At 41.1% G+C, this 24,004-nt stretch overlaps 1 protein-coding gene across 1 annotated transcript in view; it reads right to left on the bottom strand.

The window, feature by feature from the left end:
• kcnq1.1 (potassium voltage-gated channel, KQT-like subfamily, member 1.1) overlaps positions 1-19,843 on the bottom strand; it is a 57,375-nt gene extending 37,532 nt beyond the window's left edge. The window contains exons 1-2 of the mRNA XM_072671260.1: positions 19,503-19,843; positions 4,754-4,844 (exon numbers count right to left, since the gene is read on the bottom strand). Coding sequence (XP_072527361.1) covers positions 4,754-4,844; positions 19,503-19,843 — 432 coding nt within the window. The remainder of the gene's footprint in view (positions 1-4,753; positions 4,845-19,502) is intronic.
• Positions 19,844-24,004: the final 4,161 nt, after the last annotated feature.

Here is a 24,004-nt window from a genome sequence, read left to right as displayed (position 1 = left end):
ATTTGATCTTTAGAAGTTGAGGTTATTAAAGCCCTAAAGAAGCACAGTGTGATTTTATGATCATTAGTTCTTAGTTAGGTCTGCAGCAGTATACTGTTGTTAGGTATACCATGGTATGAGAATCGATGGTTGTAATCCAATGTACATTGCAAAAATGCAACTGAACAGAAAATCCCACCAATTTCTTACTATTTTCAGAGTATAAAACTTATAATAATCAGCATAAGCAGATGAAAAGAATCATTAGTTAAAGATAAAGAGCTTCAACTCATGTGCAGCTTTATTATTTAATTTTTAGGGACACATTTTACATCTACTTCCATTAATAAATAGTTTCAAGCTTTTTTTTCAAACTGTTTTAATTCCTTTAAAGGCAAATGTATTATAATAATAACAACAAGACCAACAACAGCAAAAGGAAGAATTGTGAAATACTGTATTCTGTATACCGTGTCATTTTCAGAGATGGTCATTGAACTGTGAAAATGTGGTAGACTTGCAACCCTAGTTCTGACTACACTTGTAAACTTTCCAATGATCCCACATTTTGTGTTGTAAATGCAGAACTACAGAATTACAAACTGAGTTTTCGTGAAATGAACACAAAGTGAATAAAGTCAGTAATGAATCATGCATTTGAGATTATATTTGAATAGTAGCAACATAAATGTAATACCTCTCCATACGTAAGGTTTAAATAAGCCCAGGCCTGAGATTTTCATGACACTATAACTGTCAGAGAAAATCACATTTTTCCTGTATCAAAATATGGAATTTCACAATTCTTCCTGTTGTTGTTGCTGTCCTTCTTTTTCTTCTTCTTCTTCTTCTACTTATTATATATTATTATAGACATTGACCTTTAAAGATTTATTTGAACAAATGCCTTACTATATCTAAATCTAGGAACTATTTATTAATGAAAGTAGATGTAAAATGTCTCCATTTTAAAAGCAAATAAGTAAATAATAAAGTTGCATGTGAAATGATGCTTCTAATAATTTTATTTGAAATTAATGATAATTGTCATTATGGATTAAACTGGTGATTATTTTCTCCATTAATCAACTTTTTTTAAATAAATATTGATAATAGTAAGAAACTGGCAGGATTCTTTTAGCATAGTGAATTCACTTGTACTTCTTTCCAATACCGATATTAAGCAAATGTACGAGGTATGATAACTATCAAGTTTCACTCCATGGTTTCCCTAAAACTTGCACACCGCTGCAATCCTATAAGCACTAAGCAAGATTTTTGCTAACTTTGACTGATATTGGTGAAATATATTTTATAATTTTTATAATTCTATAATTTTTTATTGTTTTTATTACATCCTTACAAATAAAGATGCTATATAAGATTATTTTGTCATAGAAGAACCACTTCTGGATCCATAATGAATCGTGTTTGTAACTGAGATGTGTGTGAGTGTGAAGAACCTTCTGTTGGAGGTAAAGCTTCTTTACCAATTTAAAGGTTCTTCACACTCACACACATCTCTTTTACAATCATGGGTCTTTAATCATCAATCATCAGTTTTCACAAATATTCTGGCATCCACCAGTTTTGGGATTTGTTCAGTTTATGAGTTTAATAGCATCCATCATTAGAAGAGCAGAAGTCTGATGCACTCTTAGCGAGTTTTTGTTTTTTTATGGAACCAAAAATGGTTCTTCCATGGCATTGATCACCAACCACACACCAACCACACATCAATTTTTAACAAGTTGTCCTGTTGGGAATTTTGGAAATGCTTCCAAAAAAAAACACAAGTGAGAAGTGAGTGTTGATGGTTAGCCCTGTGGATATTTTATGGCTTTAAAATATTAAAAAAATAAAAAAGCAAAAATAAATGGACTGAGCTTCACACAAACAGGAGCTGTGGTGACAAAATGCTAAGGGCTAACTTGTGTAATGCTCACAGTAGATTTCACCATGAAAAACAAAGGAAAGGCATTTGTCAGTAAAGGGGGGGAGGGGTACGTATTGGCTAGAGGGTCTTAACAGTGAGGTGAAATATGGCTGTTTAAGGTGATTGGTAACACCCTCTGTAAGCCAGGGTTAGAAATGTTTAAAACCTCTAGGGGTTAGGAAGTCCTTTTACCTCCTAATAGCTAATGTCTCTTAGTCATGTAAACACTCCACTCCTTACAGCTAATTGGTGTTTTGTTCATGGAAGAACATCATTTGGAAAAGTAAGGGCTGATGAATAATGTTTACTTTGTCTCCAGTTGAATCACAAACAAGGTCAATTCTGAAGCTAGACGCCCTCTTTGGCTTGGAGTTAAACATTACCATACATGACTGAACCCTTGGCCAAGGCTTATTACATATTCATGGATGCTCTACGCTCAACGTGTTCCATCATTATTGAGGCCTTTGAAGGGTTACAGTTTTGTAACTGTCCTGAGAAAGGGGGGGGGGTCTTTGAACACATAGCACATAGCCACATAGGGTTCTTTGAACACAAAGACAAGGCCATCTGCCTGCTGACTAATGTAAGGGTGTTGTATGCAGGAGATACCTCTGCAGTAGCTGTGGTGCTCTGTATGGAGGTTAGCACCTCATAAGAGAACTGCTGCAGTTCAAGCGCCAGAACTCCAGAAGAGTGTGACCATGCCTTGTCACACCTCGTTAGCATAAGGAGGTGGCTTGAAGACGCCTATCTCACTTCTCTCTGGGATAGAGGGTGTTTACACGTGTGGGATTGCGGCTCGGCTCGTAGGGTGTGTGTGAGTCTCTAGGTGTTGGATTTCAGTGTGGTGGGACGTCCTGTGTGAGTGTGTTCCTGTGTGTTCCTGCACCTCATGCCTTTCTCACAGATGAGCTATCGCTCCCTCACTGTGACCAGCCCATGATGGAGTCACACATGCACCTTCTCTGTCACCGTGTGGAATAGAAATGGTGTCGGTGGATGTGTCAGTGACACACGCGGCAGGTTATGCATTACTAATGTGCGGTAGCACTCCTATTGTGCCCTGCTAACATGGATTCACAGGTCTGAACAACAGTTCTGCCTATTTGCATTTGTACTAAGATCCTTAAGAAGTGTTTAGAAGCTCCTGATCTGCTGAGATCTTGGGGTGACTAACACTAATGCTTGGAGTCTCAATCCTAATCCTTAATTATTATTTTATGATTATGATTATTATTATTTATTTTGAATTTGCTAAAATGATTGATTGCTATGGCCTGCTATTGGCCATGTCTTTTACAATGCCTGGCATCAAGAGTCTTGATACATAAGGTGAATGTGAATATGCTGTTTATTCATAATATCCATTGCATATTGCATAACCTGTAAAAGCCTAATTATGAAATTCCACGATCATCTGATCAACATAGTATAAAGAAAATACCTGCGATTTGCAAAGCAATTCAGCTCATGGTACAGTCCAGAGAGTGGTCTGAATGACTCGACCCATTCCAGTATGGCAGCAAAGTGCATGGTTTCTGCCTTTGTTCACCCCAACAGCTGTGAGGCGAATACAGAGGGCCTCATTAAAGCAGGGAGTGCTCAGAGACAGGGGGGGAGGGGGTGGAGGGGGTGGAGGGCTTCAGGTTTACAAATCTACTTCCTGTGAGAAATGTCCTTGTCTATGATGTATCCCCATTTGTTTTCGTAATGCTCGCTGGTAGACGTCCTACTTGACATTTGACGGCGGACTTGCCCCACACACGGAGACGAGAACACCTGTTACAGGCTTGCCTAAGCTCCAGGCCTCTTAAACAACAAGCACTGCCCAAGCTAATCCACGAGGCTCTTCTCCTGCATCAAGCTCTGGAGGCCACAGCATTAACTTGTGATGCGAGGCGTCTCCTGATGAACGCAGCGCATAGCTTTAATCCCATTAGCCAGTGGCCGGACTGACCCCTGACCTACAGCGCCCAGCCATCACACATATAATCTCTGGCCCTTGCTTTTCCCTTTTCCCTGCCAGCCTGGCCTGATTGATTCTCTCCTTCCTCCTTTTGTCTCTGCCCCACGATCTGTAAAAGGGCAGCTTAATAGAACAACAACAGGCATGTGATTGCGGGGATGGCAGCGGCTAATGTTCGCATATGGCGCTGAAGAACTGGACCATGCAAGCGAGCAAGCCCTAGCCTTAACTACGGTATTGATTATCAACATATCTGATAACGGTCACTTGCCAGGGTCAATGCCTTTGAATGCGTACGCTTTAATTACTAAACAGGTTAGGATTGGAATATTGAGCAGATCTGAATCTCTGGTTAAATTAATTAAGCTGACTAAGCGGATCAATCAATTTTCTGATGAATGACTGGTCTGCTGAGAGAGGATGCAGTAGCACCCTACAACACATAAACATCTGGATACAGTCAATAAACTGCAATTGAACCTGTCAATTATCTTTAAAGTGTGATTCATATTTTTTCATATTTATTCCTATTTTTCACTGGATGGAAAAAACATTAGAAAACTGTACAGAAACCTCAGTCCAGTCTCAATTATTTAATTATTATTAATAATATAATATACAATAATATATATAATAATAATATAGTTACAAGGCAGCATTCTCCTCCAGCTACTGTTCAACTAGTGGGTCATTTTTCAGGCTGTAAGGCAGGTCCAAGTTAATGAAATGTGAAGCACTGGCGCCCCCTGCTGGTTAGAAACGCTTCACCACAGCTGATGTTTTAGGTTCAGAAAGCACTCATAGACAATAACAACAACAACAACAACAACATAAATGATAATGATAACAATAATAATAATGAAACTCACCACCCAGAAAAGTGTTTCTTGGGCTAGGGCCTGATATTGATCAATAGTAGACAGAACGCTGAGAATCAGGCAAGACAGGACAATTAAAAACCTGCAAAAAAAAACATAAAGGACTTTTACTTTCCTCCTAAATTGTCTGAAGCTCTGCAGAGCAAACAGAAATCAGAATCAGAATACATGCACTATGTCAAGGCACTGCAGAAAGGCTTTTGGCAAGTGATACCATTTAAAATGTAGGTAATATATATATTTCATACTTTCAACACACTTTCAACAATAACTTAATGCAATTAAATAAAAGAACTGCATTCAAATAATAAAAAAAGGAATTATGAAAGGAATTAAAAACATTAAATAAATTTAAAAAAAAAAACATCTCAACTAATAAACTACTAAACTAAATACAGCACCAGGAGCTATTAAAACTGATGATATCCATATGTAAAATAAAAAAAAAACCACAAATGTAAGAGCTGTGAACTGGAACGACACAGTGGGTCTATACCCACTATACAGGTAGTGCATGTGTCGCGCAGCTGCAGGGGCCTCCGGTTTTGCTCCCAGCTCCCAAATCTGCAATGCTACAACAGCCCCTAGGTGTGAGTGTCCAATGATTCTGGGTATGCCCCGCACCCACCAATTCTGGGTAGGCTTCGGACCCACCATGACCCTCACCAGGAAAGAGGAGATAATGAAATGGATAGATGGATGAATGGTGAACTACAGTTACTCACTGCCGCCATCTGCTGGACTAAATATCCCACGAAAGCTCCTTGCCCACAGCCAACAGCAAAGGCAAAAGCAGTCTCATGTAAAAGCTCCAGTTTATGCAGAATAACTTCATTTGTGGACTAAAGAAATGCATTTTGCATTGGTCACCTGTATCCGTAACAGACGCATACATACTAAAGGCTGCTGACAGCCTGTTGAGTGTTGCTAGGGACAGTCCTTATTTCCAGGCAGCTACCAGACCAGACTCAAGCAGTATTTCAAGCAATATGACTTATTATTGAATATTCATTGATTTAATAAACAATAAGCTTCATACTAGACAATCTTTCTACTTTATTTTATACAATAAAAGGGGCCATAAATATAATGAATGCTGCCAATGTGTAAATGAGCACAGCCTCATGTGAACCAGAGTAATGAGAAATGAGTACTAGAGAATGGGACACTGGGTCCTGGACCACAAGACCCTATCATGCTTCCATAAAGTCTATACAGTCAGAGATATACCAATCGAAGGGGAAAGTGGAACAGCCCACACCCAGTGATGGATATTACTGCATTAAACAGGCAGCTCAGAAAGGTCAGGAGGGTGATACGTAGTTCAGACTTGAACAGCAAAGGGGTCATGCAGGCTTTTCCATCTGAAGACCATGCTGGAAATCCTGGATCCTGCTTTTGAAACCTCAGTCTTGAGTCTTCAGCATGAAGTCTCTCCGTTGGGATTCAAACTACTCCACCTTTCAAGTTCCAGATGAAGGAAAGCCATCCACTCAATAGGAATTTCAGCACCTACAGATCTCAAGCCCAAATTCACTTTCATTGGCAGCAGCAGGTAAGTTCAAAGAACTGTGTCTTCTGACGGCTCTGAAAAGGCGGTAGCGAGTATTGTTTGCCTTATAATTGTAGATGGCGATGAAACTGCCTCAGTGCGTTCGTCTCCAGCAAAGCAAAGTTAGTTGCACATTCTGAGCATCCCATGCCCCCTGCGGAGCTTTGTGTTGCAGTGATGGCAGTAAACATGACTCAAATCTTTTTCGTGTGACATTAAATACAGTGCAGTCACTTCCTGTGCTGCAAGTAAGGTGAAGCTTGGATGTATTTACACTAAAAAACAGAAGCTCTAAATATATCCCTGTACGTAACACATGCATATGTATGCAAAGGTTGTGTGTTTACTGGCTTGGTGGTCCCCATTTGGCCAGAAGATGGCCCTTTTGTGGATCCAGCACTAGACTCAAGAGTTCTGGCCCAACATCACTGTCCCCAGCATATGGGATCTCAAATTCTAAAGCTGCTTCTCTGATCCATATCATCTGCTGTTTTCCAGAGGCCACCAAAAGGGATCTGCACTGTAAACGATCCGTGGTTACATCCCTGGGATGTGCTCACGCTATCCAAGGTAAAACATACCCAAGATGGCCAACATTATCAAAGCATCTGCTGGCCATTTAACTGGCCATTTAACTGGCCATAAGTCCTTATCCTTTGGCCTGAGGGTCACCGTACCCACATATGTTGGCCGTGGCCCTATTTCTAACCCTGTGACCTTGTCCTGCCTGACAGTGCTATCAAAAACCCATAGACTAACTCAGGCGCAGACCTAGATCGTCTCTAAGGGCATCCTATGGTCAGAAAGGTTGAATCAGTCTAAAAAAAAAAATGGGTGAGCAAGGTTGGGGTGTCATGCCGGACAACTTTTTCAAATTGGTGACTGTGGGAGATTGTCCTCCCTTGCAGAACTCCTGAAGCACCTGAAGCACCTGAAGGCCATCAAAGGCCTTGGCTTAGTTTTTCTTTTGGGGCATCCTTCGGTCAGAAAGGTTGAATTTCCCAAAACAAATCAGTCCAGCATTATATATAATAATACACTATATGTATAAAAAATGTTTGTGGACACCCCTTATAATGAATGCATTCAGCTACTTTCAGCTGCACCTGTTCATTAAACATGTGCAAATGCACACACAGTTTGTGTAGTCCCTGTAGATAAGCCAATAAAATAGGACTCTCTGGAGCAGATACACATGAACCTGCTGGCACCGTGCCTAATGCCAGGTGTGAACTTGATTGCATTGAGATGTGAAGCAGTGGGACTGTGAGAAAATGACTTGAAACCAACGTTCAGAACCTCTAATCAATGTGAACAACCGAGAAAAAGGGAGGAGAGTGTGTGGAGGTGGGTGCGAAGTTGTTCATCATGAAGATGGGGTAAAAATGGAGGGTTCATATAGGGCTAAGGAGGGGAAGTTGGGTCGGCACTCTAATGGTCCATCTTGCAAAATTTAGCTCTGTCATAACTTCACCTAACTGGGATATTGATTTGAGGGCAAATCGGCCAGGTGATGATCCAGCATCCTGACCTCACTAACGCTGAATGCAATCAAATCCTTACAGCAAGGCTCCTCCAAAATCTAGTAGAAAGCCTTCTTCCCTGCACAGTAGAGACATTTACTCCAACAACAGCTGGATATATATTTTTTATTTGTTTAAAAAAAACAATGAATGGGCAGGTGTCCCAATACTTTTGACCATATCTTATCTCAAATTAGGAAATCCTACTGCTTGATAGAGGTCAACCAACAATACACACTGAGCAACACACATACATAACCGTACATGACCTGATCAAAAATGTCTAAAATATTATTTGCAGGAGAATTTCCATTCTGAAAATGTAAGAAAATAAACTAAAGGGAAGTGAACTGGAAGTTGCGACTCCCCAGTATCAGCTTGCATCCCAGCCACATGTTCCAGACTGTCTCTGTATTATTAGCTGCAATTTCAGCAGTGTTTTATCTGTCAAGTTTTCATCAACATTAACACTTCCAGGTGAGAGGAAATGGGAAGAACGTGTTTGTAGTGTTAATATTCAAACACCCAAAAAACATATCACTTTCACAAATGACACCCTGCTATTGCAGTTTCTGTGAATGCTCAGATCAGCCAGGGTCTCATTACAGTGGCTTCTGTTAAAGGCTGGATATATACGGCAGTAAGTGAAGGTGGTTTGTGTTTTGGAAGCCGGAAAAGAAGCCGTTTTGAGAAGGGTCAAATTGTGATGTTTGGACGACTGGGTCAGTGCATCTTCAAAAACGGCAGGTGTTGCAGGGTGTTCTAGATATGCAGTCATCAAGAAAGGACAACCGCTGAACCGGCAATGGGGTCACAAATGCACAAGACTCACTGATGTGATCCCCTGAGGTGGTCCCACCTCACAATTTACAGGGCTTAAAGGATCTCCTGCTAACAGGACACCTTCCCAGGTTATGCGGAGTCTATGCCTCAATGGATCAGAGCTATTTTTGCAGCACGAGGGGGACCTACACATAATGTTAGAGCTATTCAGCGTCTGGTGGCATGTTTTGGTAGATGATACTATCATGCCTTCCACAATTTCCTAAAAATGAAGAATTAGTAATTAGACCCAGGGCAGTCATTTTTTAATACTCTTTTCTTATCTGAAGTTAGGATATTGTAAATGTGACTCTGTAATAATAATAGCATCTGCCCTAAATTTAGTCCTAACTGAAGTTGCCATGGTGATTAAACAGACAAGATAACGATGCTTCTGTAATATGGCCCCTGATCCTCTCATCAACTAGAACAGCTTGCTGGGAGTTGGATGTGAGTTTATGCCCTTTATCTGCATTCGTGATGAGAAAAGGCCTAGAAAAGGTTACCCATTACGTAGAGCCTCCTCTATTATCAGGACCATCGGGAACACCACTTAACTAAGTCTGTTTTGCTAGCTCCTTGCTTAGAGAGAAAACCTGCAACCACACTGGCCCTTTGCAAATAAGATAAGTAGGGACATCCCTACGGTGGCTGAGAAGTGCAAAACAAATGTACAAAAATAAAAACATATTTACAAGCTGTGAGAACGTTTACCAGCCCAGTTTACAAATAGCCAAAGCACTTTTACCAGCTCGAAACACTTTTACCAGCCCGAAACACTTTTACCAGCCCGAAACACTTTTACCAGCCTAAAACACTTTTACCAGCCCAAAACACTTTTACCAGCCTAAAACACTTTTACCAGCCTAAAACACTTTTACCAGCCCGAAACACTTTTACCAGCCCAAAACACTTTTACCAGCCCGAAACACTTTTACCAGCCTAAAACACTTTTACCAGCCCGAAACACTTTTACCAGCCCAAAACACTTTTACCAGCCCAAAGCACTTTTACCAGCTCGAAACACTTTTACCAGCTCGAAACACTTTTACCAGCCCAAAACACTTTTACCAGCCCAAAACACTTTTACCAGCTCGAAACACTTTTACCAGCCCAAAACACTTTTACCAGCCCGAAACACTTTTACCAGCCTAAAACACTTTTACCAGCCCAAAGCACTTTTACCAGCCCAAGACACTTTTACCAGCCCGAAACACCTTTACCAGCCTAAAACACTTTTACTAGCCCAAAACACTTTTACCAGCCTAAAACACTTTTACCAGCCCAAAACACTTTTACCAGCCTAAAACACTTTTACCAGCCCAAAACACTTTTACCAGCCTAAAACACTTTTACTAGCCCAAAACACTTTTACCAGCCTAAAACACTTTTACCAGCCCAAAACACTTTTACCAGCCTAAAACACTTTTACCAGCCCAAAACACTTTTACCAGCCCGAAACACTTTTACCAGCCTAAAACACTTTTACCAGCCTAAAGCACTTTTACCAGCCCAAAACACTTTTACCAGCCTAAAACACTTTTACCAGCCCAAAACACTTTTACCAGCCCGAAGCACTTTTACCAGCCTCAAACACTTTTACCAGCCCAAAACACTTTTACCAGCCCGAAGCACTTTTACCAGCTCGAAACACTTTTACCAGCTCGAAACACTTTTACCAGCTCGAAACACTTTTACCAGCCCAAAACACTTTTACCAGCCTCAAACACTTTTACCAGCCCAAAACACTATTACCAGCCCAAAACACTTTTACCAGCCCAAAACACTTTTACCAGCCCGAAGCACTTTTACCAGCACGAAACACTTTTACCAGCTCGAAACACTTTTACCAGCCCAAAACACTTTTACCAGCCTCAAACACTTTTACCAGCCCAAAACACTATTACCAGCCCAAAACACTTTTACCAGCCCAAAACACTTTTACCAGCCCGAAGCACTTTTACCAGCACGAAACACTTTTACCAGCTCGAAACACTTTTACCAGCCCAAAACACTATTACCAGCCCAAAGCACTTTTACCAGCTCGAAACACTTTTACCAGCCCAAAACACTTTTACCAGCCTCAAACACTTTTACCAGCCCAAAACACTTTTACCAGCCCGAAGCACTTTTACCAGCCTCAAACACTTTTACCAGCCCAAAACACTTTTACCAGCCCGAAGCACTTTTACCAGCTCGAAACACTTTTACCAGCTCGAAACACTTTTACCAGCCCAAAACACTTTTACCAGCCTCAAACACTTTTACCAGCCCAAAACACTTTTACCAGCCCAAAACACTTTTACCAGCCCAAGACACTTTTACCAGCCCAAAACACTTTTACCAGCCCAAAGCACTTTTACCAGCTCGAAACACTTTTACCAGCTCGAAACACTTTTACCAGCCCAAAACACTTTTACCAGCCCAAGACACTTTTACCAGCCCAAAACACTTTTACCAGCCCAAAGCACTTTTACCAGCTCGAAACACTTTTACCAGCCCAAAACACTTTTACCAGCCCAAGACACTTTTACCAGCCCAAGACACTTTTACCAGCCCAAAGCACTTTTACCAGCCCAAGACACTTTTACCAGCCCAAAGCACTTTTACCAGCCTCAAACACTTTTACCAGCCTCAAACACTTTCACCAGCCCAAAACACTTTTACCAGCCCAAAACACTTTCACCAGCCTCAAACACTTTCACCAGCCCAAAACACTTTTACCAGCCCGAAACACCTTTACCAGTCCGAAGCACTTTTACCAGCCCAAGACACTTTTACCAGCCCGAAACACTTTTACCAGCCTAAAACACTTTTACCAACCCAAAACACTTTTACCAGCCTAAAACACTTTTACCAGCCCAAAACACTTTTACCAGCTCGAAACACTTTTACCAGCCCGAGACACTTTTACCAGCCTCAAACACTTTCACCAGCCCAAAACACTTTCACCAGCCCAAAAGACTTTTACCAGCCCGAAACACCTTTACCAGCCTAAAACACTTTTACTAGCCCCAAACACTTTTACCAGCCCAAAACACTTTTACTAGCCCAAAACACTTTTACCAGCCAGAAACACTTTTACAAATGGTCAAAACACTTTTACCAGCCTAAAACACTTTTACCAGCCCAAAACACTTTTACCAGCTCGAAACACTTTTACCAGCCCAAGACACTTTTACCAGCCTCAAACACTTTCACCAGCCCAAAACACTTTTACCAGCTCGAAACACTTTTACCAGCCCAAGACACTTTTACCAGCCTCAAACACTTTCACCAGCCCAAAACACTTTTACCAGCCCAAGACACTTTTACTAGCCCAAAACACCTTTACCAGCCCAAAACACTTTTACCAGCCTAAAACACTTTTACTAGCCCAAAACACTTTTACCAGCCAGAAACACTTTCACAAATGGTCAAAACACTTTTACTAGCCTGTAACACTTTTTTTGCACTTCTCAGCCACCGTACATCCCTGTGCTGCTATAATCAATACTCCCTATTGCCCATCCATAGGGGAAAGTTTGAGAAAGAATGATCTGACAGAGTCTTGGCTTCAATGCACCGCCAGATGGAGTCCTCTAAGCTTCTTCCCTGAGATCACTATTCATGCTATTGAGAAGTGGTGACTGTATCAACTGCATATTGTAATCCTTTCATTCTGACACTGATTCCTATGCTCACAGAGAAAGTGGGTCATTATCCTCTTCCATATGAAGGTTTTAGGAGTTCAGCCAACACAGTTAGCAATGGTGCAGAGTGTAGAGTCTCACTACCACTTTCTGAGAAAGAGACTGCAAACAATACTTATCTGTTCTACAGTCTCTTTGGCAGTTCAGCCAATTGGACCTTTCACTAGGACTTGTAGTTCTGAAGTATTTCCAGTCTAAGAGGCATGACTGATCCTCATGAAATTCTTAGGGATCCTCAGTAATATGCAATTCACATTAATGCATTTAAGAGGTTTACCAAGTGTAGTTAAAGGTCATCTGAGATGACATTGCTTTTTTCAAACAGACGGTTCAGGCCAGGGAATGTAGTGTTTTCTCTCCTCTAACACCCTGAATTCAGCTCATGGCGCCTTGCTACTTAGTTAATGAGGTGTAGTTAATGAAGCAGGATGCTGAACTCTGTAAGTATTTTTGGTCTGAGTTAAGCCTGATACCCTCAGACTAAAGTGTGGTCAGTCTGTTACCAAATGTAAGCACTACAAGCCTATTACATGTTCAGTAGAGAGAGATAAAGCTTTTGTTAGTTTGGTCATTTGACCGTGTTTTCCGCATGTTGACTTCAGCAGGTGAAGAATGTGAACTACCACTAGTATACTTGTCTACAGTCTATAATCTATACCACAATGAACAAAGTAAATGCAGTGTATTTATATGAAAGAACTATGTGCTGGACAGCAAAAGCTCTTCTGAAATGGTGATACCTATACTGTTTAGTTTTGGTTTTGGGAAGAATGACGTATGTGTGTGTAAACTATCACAGTTCTATACAAAGTGAACGATTTTAGAGCTTATCTACTGGGCTAAGAACAAAGTCCGGCCATATTTAAAACAAAACACAGGGTTTAAGGTTAAACACATCACTGCGCTACTTACTCTCCTACAAGGTCACCGGCACTGCTGTATGGCTGGACCAACAAAACCTCTGCTGCAAATTCTTAATACTTGAGATAAAGCTGATTTCTTTTGTGCGATAAGGGTGTTTTTCCTTGAGCTACTACGCAATTCATCTGACAGGGACACGAACTGTGCAAACCCTGAAATGTTCTTTGTGTTAGTCCTCTAAAAAAAATCTCTGTGGCTTTAACAGACAGGCCAGACAGATATTTAATAATGTATCAGATGAGCAGTGCATGCAAAAAATATTCCTAGTGTACAGAATGTACAAGCAACATTTTATAAAACACATTATAAATTGTATTAACCCGCTATAGACCCCACACGTTGTCACTCTCATAACGGCATTAATGCCATAATTAACATCAGTTTCATAGGCCCCGCAATAGAACCCTGTGGGACTCCACATAATACGCTAAAATGAAATGGCAAACAAATAATTCACAGCAGTTTATGTGGTAGGATTAACACCTGAATAATAAGCCTAGGGTGTAAACGATTAACCAGCTGTTAAGAATCAAGTGTTATTAACTATTAGATCACTGTAAGGTTCTTGTTTGGTCTCGACAGTTAAACGCACAGTGAAATAGAAGTAGGACTGAGCAATATGACAATATGTTATTGTTTCGTGATAAGTCTTGTTATCATGGTACACAATATGCTTTTCTGAGTATATCATGGATATCATCATTGCTTAAAGAAAACTGATTAACCTTACATTTCATTACAAAAGGTGTTATCAGTGCTATTTAACTAAATGGAGTGCAACATATTTTGAGTAAAAATCACAGTATTCAGTATGGGAGAGTATCTGGATAGCATATTTTTTAAAATTCTACACTGTTGGTGCATTTTAAAATATTGTATATCATAAAAAACATCTTTAAATATTGTGATATAACATTTTCCCCATATCGCCCAGCTCTAAGCAGAAGCAGCGCGGCCATTCGGCAAAGATCCTAAATGTATCCCACACAGCATTTGGCTTGCATACAAACGTATTCGCGTATTTACATTGAAATGGCAACAAAAAACAAACAAACAAAACACCAGACAGCATGCAGCACAGCTGCTGATATGACAAAGAAAGGCCAGCTGTCACCTTTCAGCGCAGGCACACAGGGAGGGGCCAGAGATGTAAAGAAACATTGCCTGTAGGGATATGGCAGGCTGTCAAAACCTCCATGTTCATGTGAGTCTTTAGAACAATCAGTGAGTTCAGTGGCCGTGGACCTAGAACTGCGTGTCCTTCAGTGGGGCCTTGCTGCAACAAGAGTACTGATGACTACCGATCGGCTCAACAGAAACTTTAGTAACAATGTACAAGGTTTTACACAAAAAAACATACACACACACACACATATACACACACACATATATTTGCTATGGTGAGGAGAACAGAGTTAGGTTGATAATCTGTTATTTCAAATGAGATGATATTACAATTAGTTACAAACTCCTCTCAGACTCCTCAGAAGCCGCCAGTGGTTCCTGGCTTATTTTCCAACTGTAACTTAGAAGCGACTCCAGGACCAACAAAGCCAGTGTGCGTAGCTTTGCATGTAGTAGATTAGTAATCCTTAGGGTGTAATGCATGACCTCATCGATCAGTGAGCTCCCAAAGCGCCCCCACCCTGTGGCTCTCTTAAATGTACATGAGGGAATGAGCTTATTTGGCCGTGAACTAGACTAGTTTTTTTTTTTTTTTTTTTTTTTTTGCAGTTAATGGTTTGGAAAATAATGACATTTTAAATGATGTTTTTTCCAATGGTGTTGGATCTGTAGGACGGGGGATAAACTCTGGAGCATACAGCAAAGCTACTGTTCTCAAACTAGTGACACCTCTTTTATGTTGTTAATGGTGTGCTAAATTCTATACGTCTAAAGTCTACATCACAGTTATTGCTGGTGAAAACAGAAGCACAGTGTTATTTGATGCTAATTATTTCTCACATATACCTCATGAAAAAAAACAGAGCAATTTGTCAGACGTGCGAATTATAAACCTCTGCATGATATTTGAGTGTAATGATGTTTTATTATGTTCTGAATTGGCTGACAAGTTACTGTTCTGCCTATAGACCCCATCGTTTTACATTAGTACTGTGCTTTTGTCACTGAAATGTTATGTCAAGTCGAGTCGAATTTATTTGTATGGCACTTTTTACAACTGTTGTCGTCACAAAGCAGCTTTACATAATTAGTCATTAGTAAAAGACAGGAAAAAAAGAAAAATAAATAACATAAAAAGACTATCTAAGAAAATTCTAAGACCCCTAGTGAGCAAGCCAATGGCGACAGTGGCAAGGAAAAACTCCCACAGAGCTGGAGGAAGAAACCTTGGAAGGAACCAAGACTCACAAGGGGGACCCATCTATCCTCCTCTGGTCAGAGCTATTTATAAATTGATTATTATAATAAATTATTGACAAAAGTAAAAAAATAACTTTAATTATTGCTAAAAGTTCAAATTATTGATAAAAAATGTCATTGTTTTGTCATGAAATGGTACGGGTCAATGCCTCACCAGCATGAAGTCTATAAGTGGCTGAAATCATTGTCAAAATGCTCATTACTTCACTGACAACACTGTTTACAATACAGACGGCACTGTCTTCGTCCACTTGTCCAGTCTCCTGTCTTATCACAGGCCCGCTCGTCCATCTCCTGCTCTCTCTCTCTTGCCTTGGGTCACTCTGGGTGCCCAGTACAAGCCTCACATGACAGCTGGAGACACTCCACTCTGTCTTGTATCACACACTGTTACACGGATGACAATAAAGAATGTACTAGGAACAATAATTAGATTTATCCACACCTAGAGGTCAGGGGCGTGCACGTACGCATACACTAGGACGCACACACACCAAATACACAAACACACAAACAGAGAGTGGTCATGCTTTAATGATAAGTGCCTTTCATCCCCCTACAGCCCTGGCTTTGCTGCCTTTGCAGCAGCAGTGATAAGCAAGTGCACATTCTTGGCTAGCCTTGCCATGCTAGCCTCCCACTCATACACCCGCACACAAGGGAAAGAGCTACAGGAAAGGCTCACTGAAACAGCTAACTGACACGACCCTCCCCGTACCCAAACATGGTTGATCGGCCAAGGCATGTTTGGTGTCTTAGGTTTGTTCTCAGAGCTGCGAGGCCAGTGTGGTGAAATTCTATTGTTTTAGCCTCACCAGGTGTCTTTACCATCATGACCATTTTTTTTGTTGTTGGTAATGATGTATTACCAAGTATTAAGCATACACTGACAAGAACTGCTAAGTAAACCAGTTCTGATTATCTATGACAAACATTACTGAGCTATACGAACAGTACTGAGCTATTTCTGTCAAACAGCTGAAATAAGTCAATGTTAACCGCCTATCCAGCAGGAATAGAGCGACATCCTCATCCCTTTCCATGTCTTTCAACCTTCGATGGTCTCTCCGCCCTCCAAATGTCTCAGCAATGTTTGCACGTGTCTTCGCCCTCTGTCCCACACCTTCCCTGTCAAGTTTACAAGTATAAATTGCTTCTGTTGCTGATTGGCTAGAATAGTGTTGTGTTTCTCAGTCCGAGCCAGGGCTGAGTATGAACTCCAGACTTCCAGCAGAGAGCTAGCGAACCGCAAGGAAACATTCACTAAATTTTAAAAACATTTTTACTGGATTAAAATCATATACAGCACCTTTAATTATTTTGGTATAATATTGCAATATGGCAGTATTAATGGGCATCTTGGCTTATCGAGTTGGCTTGGGCAACATGGCAAATTGTGCTAATCTGACTTTTTGTTGAGCCATTCCTTCAAACCTAAATTTTACAAAAAATAAAATGTACTGGATTAAAATCATATACAGCAGCTTTAATTACATTTGTAAAATATTGCCCTGACAGTATAAATGGCTTATCGAGTTGGCTTGGGGTACATGGCAAATTGTGCCATTGTGCCAATTTCCGAGCCATTCTTTCAAATCTGACTTTTACAAAAAAATAAAATGTACTGGATAAAAATCGCATACAGCACCTTTAATTACTGTGGTAAAATATTGCCCTGACAGTATAAATGGGCATCTTGGTTTATCGAGTTGGCTTGGGCAACATGGCAAATTGTGCTAATCTGACTTTTTGTTGAGCCATTCCTTCAAACCTAAATTAAAAAAAAAAAAATTACTGGACTAAAATCACATACAGCACCTTTAATTCTATTGCAATATGGCAGTATTAATGGGTATCTTGGCTTATTGAGTTGGCTTGGGGTACATGGCAAATTGTGCTAATGTGACTTTTTGTTGAGCCTTTCCTTTAAACCTTTTAACTTCTAATTTGACGGCCAATGGCATGAGCATGCCTCTCTCTCTCTTTTACTGTCACTTCTCTCCTCTCTTCCCTTTCCCACCTCCTTAAAGGATTACGACACAATGTAACTCTTGAGACATGACTTGAATTTTTTTAATGTTTGAAGTGCAAAGCATTGGAGCGGTCGTAGAGGGGGCTCGTAATTCGTCGATCTTTACGGACCAGGCCTCCATTCCCAGGAGGCTTGAAAACTGCACTACAACAGCAATCTTGTAACAGCCACAGCCACCCATTGGCTGTGTTATCTATAGAGCTTACACACACCTACACACACACACACACACAGAGGACAGGTACAACTGACACGCACCAACCTTTTACCGTCTTCTCCAAACACCCGTGAGTCACAGGGTTAGCAGGCCCCTCTGGGCTGCTGGGCTCCAGAGGGCAGCCCCCTGCAGCCAAGTTTAGCTGGTCATTATCACCTACTCTCCTGCTGGAGATAGAAAACATGACAGGCAGCCGGTGCCTTCATTCTGAGCATTCCTCTACACATCCCGTCCTCAACCCCAGCTCGCTCCTGAAAACTGAAAACAAGGCTCTTCACACTCTATGAGACACTCTGAGACAGTGCGCTCCACACGTTCCAGACTGCCACCTGCGAGTCGACACTAATCTGACAGATAGGTTCTTGGAGGGCCTCGCTTGTCTCTGTGCTTGAACCGACACTGGCTGGGTTAATTTTAGGACTGCGTTTTATCATTATCCACACATTTCACACACTGTGAAGTAATCATCTCTTGCAAATTGCATTTCTAATATTGAACCAACAACTGATAGTCAGAAAGACACTAGCTGATGGCAGGTGTTTAGCAGCCTCACTTCAGGCAAAAAGGGAAAAGGTCGTAAGGTGAGGCCTCCATGGACAGCATCAAAGAGACGTAGGTGCCCATGGCCCTGTCGTCGGTTCATCTGTTGCACTTCCATGGAGCCCTATTGGTAGATACTGACCACTGCATACCAGAAACACCCTCGTCTAGACCCAGTTGTCTAGCCATCGCAATTTGACCCTTTGGATCTTACGTTTGCCCATTTTCCCAACAATGTTCATTGTTCAATGATCATTTTGATGATATATTAAGTTATAATATGCTTTTCTGTGCATACGTCATAGATATAGTCAGTACCTGGTCAGTATTTCATTAAATTCACTGTTTAATGAAGAAAATCATTAAATTAAGATAATAGTTGTAGGCGACTTAAACCACTCACACATATTACCGGCAAACTCACTCAACCCTATGTTATTATTGCCTTGTTTGGTGTGATTCCTTCATCAATTTCCCTCTCAGCTGTGGAGGCTGACTCTTCTACCCAGAAGATTAAAACCACTTTAATGGAAATCTCCATACAGCATGCATCCAAATCTGTAGCGTTAGAGAAACCGGAGTAAACTGGATGCATTATGGTCGGCTTCATGCAGAAATAGAAGAGTTTGGGACCCTGCATCCTCCCTTAGTCGACTACACTGTCTCATATAATTGATTTGTAGACCTCTTGTAGACCTGGTTGTTTTATTATTATGATTTGCAATTATTAATTAATTATTTTAATTAATAACTCTTATTATTTACGCATTTATTTTTACATTTTTTATTTATTTAATTATAAAATATAATTATTTATGTATTTTTTTTTTCCCGGATTGCATCTGTTGCTTATATCTAGTTTTTTTTTTTTGTTGTTCCGATATCCGATATCAAAAATCCGATAAATATCATTTTTATAAAAAAGAAAAAAAAACTTCAAATAAATAAAAATAATTGTACAATATTAATAATATTAATAAAAATACCGTGTATCTCTCCTAGTATCGCGATATCACTTCCACATCACCCACCTCTAATGCCCCTGTCCATACTCACACTGTGAAGTGATAGACGAAGCACTTCCAGCCCGAAGGTCTTTCCAAAAAGTTATACACACGTCCCTGGAAGTAAGCTCGAGTGAGGACGGGCCGGGTAGTGCTGTAAACGGACATGCGGTGACCATAGCCCCCGCCGTACAGGTGAGATGCTCGGCGCTGGGTGCTAAGCGCTACCGCGGGGAACCCCTCAGGAGACAGGCGGTTACCGTCCACAGGTGCGGGGCTGCGGGGCAAAGGCGACGCGCTTTTCTTCGGCGTGATATCTGCCATTTCCAGCCCTGTCTGCGTGGATACTTTAACAGTCCAGGAGTTGGTCGCATTTGGAGCTGGAGCTGTCATACCTCTCACCCGAAAAACACTCAACGGCTTGACCAGTCACCTTCAGAGCGGCACCTCCAGGCCTGATTAGTCTAAAAAGTTGCTTGTAATGCTCTATTTATCATCTCCAGCCTTGACTGGACCTTAGTGACATACTGTAGACTGCACGTCAGTCAAGTCCAGCTCACCCTGGACAGAGTCCCGGTCCAAAACTCCCTGCCTGTGACACCGTTGTTTTTTTCCGCACCTGTATTCCGTAGCCCCGCCCCCTGCCATACGATTGGCTGATACAACCCCGCCTCACGCGTTCGAAAAGGTGGGCTGCCTTTGATTTGGTCCTCCAGCCAATGCTCTTGCAGGAGTCCGGACGCTACTAGCCAATCCTAGCACAGGAGGCTGGCCCTGTCGGAATACAGGTGGTAAATAAAACAACGCTCTGTGATCCTAACTGTTTTTGACGAGTGACGTGACAGGAAACGCCGTCAGGTGCACCCAAGTAGGTCATCTATCATACACGTGCAGTCCTGCAAAATCAATCATCACATTTCCATTAATAATAATAAGCTAATATGGTTAATAATAATATGAAATAGTATTAAATTGCATAATATATATATAATTATATAGTATAAAATGAGTAAATTGACATGTTATACAGAATAATGCAGGTATTCAGGCCCAAAAAACATTTTTTTTACATTTACATTTATGGCATTTAGCAGACGCTCTTATCCAGAGCGACTTACAAAAGTGCTTCAATATTTACTCAAGAAAAACCTCAGCTAGTTAGAATAGACTAATAATTCAAAGATACCTCTAAGCTTTAGACATTACTAAGCACAAGTCAATTGGGTGACCATAGTACTCTACTATTCGCCCAAGTACTCTCCGAAGAGGAGGGTCTTCAGTCTGGGTTTAAAGACAGTGAGCGACTCTGTCGTTCGGACACCCAGGGGAAGCTTGTTCCACCACTTTGGTGCCAGGACAGAAAAAAGCCTGGACGCTCGTCTTCCTGGACGTTTGTCTTCTGCTGTCACATACAATTTTAACACATAAAAACTGCAAAAGCTATAAATCAAAATGTAAAACGTGGTTTAATTTTCCACTCTCCAACTGTGCCGTCTTGCACCAGTGTGTGAAAGTTTAGACTCCTTCTAGATGACCTTGAGATCTCTGGCTCATCCTTGGGCATTAGGAGAAGCATTGATTCGCTGAGCAATGAGTTTTTCACTGAAGTCATAAGGCTCCCAAGTGGTGACAGATCCTGTTGTCGGGCAGAAATTGCAATAGGCCGGAGAGAGAGAGAGAGAGAGAGAGAGAGAGAGAGAGAGATGCAGACAGAGATCATCTGAACTAAGGCTGCCCAGTAATGCTTAGTCCCGCCGTCTTGATTAGGTTCATGAAGGTCAACCAATGTTGTGCGTTTGCCTCATGAGTTCATTCTGAGATTCTGAGTTTTTAATGGAGGAAAGTACACCTGGTATAGCACTTTTTCTTTACCCACAAATAGAACAGCAGCAGTATCAGCAATAATAGCAATAATAATAACGAGGCATTTTATTTAAGTCCTCATAGACACTGCATACAATCTAAAAAACAACAAAGCAGTAATAATAATTATAATCATCATCATCTCTCACTGGTTACAAATATTTATTGTCTCTACTGTGTTTTAAAATGAGCTTCTTAAAAAATCTAATAATTAATAAAGAATATAATAATAAATTGGTGTACTTGGGAAGTGGGCAGGTGCAGGGCTAAAAGCTAACCCAGCTGACTGGCTATAGGCTCTGCAGCTAAATAATTGCACCTAAAGGACAGCAATACTGTCCAGTAAGACTCTGGAAAAATGCAATGTTCGTGTAGCAGTGCTAGAAACTATGCTAGGCTATGCTACATAGTTCCTGTGAGCCAATGCAGTGCCAAAAACAGCCAATAGAAGCAGAGCTCTTTTTTGCATGCAGAAGATCAGCGCATATAATTTTTAGACGAAATAACAGGGTGGTAAATATCAGGGCATTTTCACTCAGGCCAAAGCAACATACTTACACATACTTACTTAATACCACCTGCCTAATATTGAATAGGTCCCCCTATGCTGCTACAACGGATCTATCCCTTTAAGGCATAAGACTTCACAAGACCTCTGAGGGTATCCTGTAATATCTGGCACCAAGACATTAGCAGCAGATCCTGTACATTGTGAGGTAGCTGGGTCCTCCATGGCCACTGCATCCCAGAAAAAACCCCACAAGACCTGCCTGATGTTTTAGAGGTGTTCTGACCCAGTCGTCAGTTTGGTTCTTGTCAAAGTGGCTCAGATCCTTATGCTTGCCTATTTCTCCTGCTTTCAACACATCACCTTCAAAAACTGACTGTTCATTTACTGTCTAATATATCCACCCCTTAACAGTGCCACTGCAAATGCCACTGACATCAAGGTTTTTTACCTGTCAGTGGTATTAATGTTATGGCTGATCAGTCACTGTTTAGTTTTCTGTCAATTGTGATCCAAACCTCATCAAATCCTCACAGAAATATTCCAAAACCTACAGACCTGCTGCAGTGAACATCCTATCAATACCCCTTGATTCCAGAAGAAACCGTGGATGAGCAGGTGTCTGCAAACTTTTGGACATGCAGTGTGTCTACTAGCAGATTACGTCACTGAGATTACATGAATACATTATTAAAAGCTACAGTGTTGCTTTTAGAGCAAAAAGTGGAGCATGCATTGCACAGGTATGAGGCCTACTGCTTTTTGTAAAGTCCTGTTACACACACACAGGTTTAAACACTGGCGCACACACACACACACACACACACACATATATGTATAAGAGCTGTGAGGTAAAAGGCACGTGTATCTTGCCTTTAGAGAAAATGGGCTGAGGTGTTAGGATTCCTTTGTGTTTCACTCAGCTGCGATCGGATGCAATATGCATGAAAAGAGGGAACACAGCCAGCAGACACAAATCTCTGGCCTCCTCAAAACATGCATGAATGTTTCATTTGACTCTCTTCCATTACATGCCGCCTTATTACACGTATTAAACTGCCGTGTGGCTCGGCAGCACCAGAACTGATTTCCGGAGACTGAATAAACTGAAAATAGCATAGGTGAGACAGGTGAGAAAGCTAGATGAGTCATTTCAGTGCTTATGTAAAGTGTCTCCTGGTTAAATCCTGTTAGTTTTAACGCTCGTTTGTGGCCTAGATTGCTGTTGCTGTGTCTTCCAGTGTACAGCAGAGTGCAGCATTACAGCAAATTAGCCTTGACCTCTCTTCTCTCTCAGGATGAAAAAGGAAAAAGGGGACACTTCACCTCGTCTAAACCTAAGCGCCACAGAGATCAGTCAGTCCACATCGCCTGTCGCTTCATTGGATTATCAGCTATCACAGCTGAATGAGTTATTTCGCGTCAGCTCCTGAGAATCAGCCAGAGAGCATTCTGAGTAGGATTTTGACACCCGAGCACACACATATCTTATCTTTCAGAAGATATCTTATAACTATTATGTTACAGCTCTGCATTGCCTTCCTGACATATGATTTATTCATATTTCATAAGCAGTAAAAAATGCATTGTCGAGTTAAATATTTATCGTCTTAAAGAGAATCCTTAGTCCTGTAATCATAAAAATAGCGCCAGAAGCTACAAGTCTGGCCTGTATGGTGTGTAAAATTGATGGAATATTTACATCAGTTCACAATTTCATACCTGATGTTTTATAACCGCTTGGAAAGGCGTCAGGTAGGCAAAAATATTTTAGAGTGTTATTAAAAATGTTATTTAAAAGCAGAAATGTGACACATCACTGACTGTAACCAATTCGTTTCAACATCATAGCCCTCTGCTGGCAACTCTCTCAAAGGAGGATCATTACATTGAAGCAAATTGTTTTAATGACCCCAGTGCACTTCCCAAATATCCCCCCGCACAAGATGCCTTGACTCATCAGTGTTCTTTAAACTTTCGTTGCTTTAAAGGTGCCCTAGAATGGAGAAGTGTATTTACCCCGGCATAGCCGAGTAATGAGAGTATGATACATGGAAGTGACAAACCGTGAATCGTCTCTTCGCTGAAAAGAAATCCAGTGGCTCAGCCGTCTAATGCACTACAACTATGGCCCGAATCGAATCCCGAGCCATGCCGCTTTGCCATCAGCGGCCGGAGTCGAA

This window comes from Salminus brasiliensis, chromosome 25 (assembly GCF_030463535.1).
Source record: "Salminus brasiliensis chromosome 25, fSalBra1.hap2, whole genome shotgun sequence".
NCBI lineage: Eukaryota > Metazoa > Chordata > Actinopteri > Characiformes > Bryconidae > Salminus > Salminus brasiliensis.
This window is presented reverse-complemented; position numbering and strand designations above follow the sequence as displayed.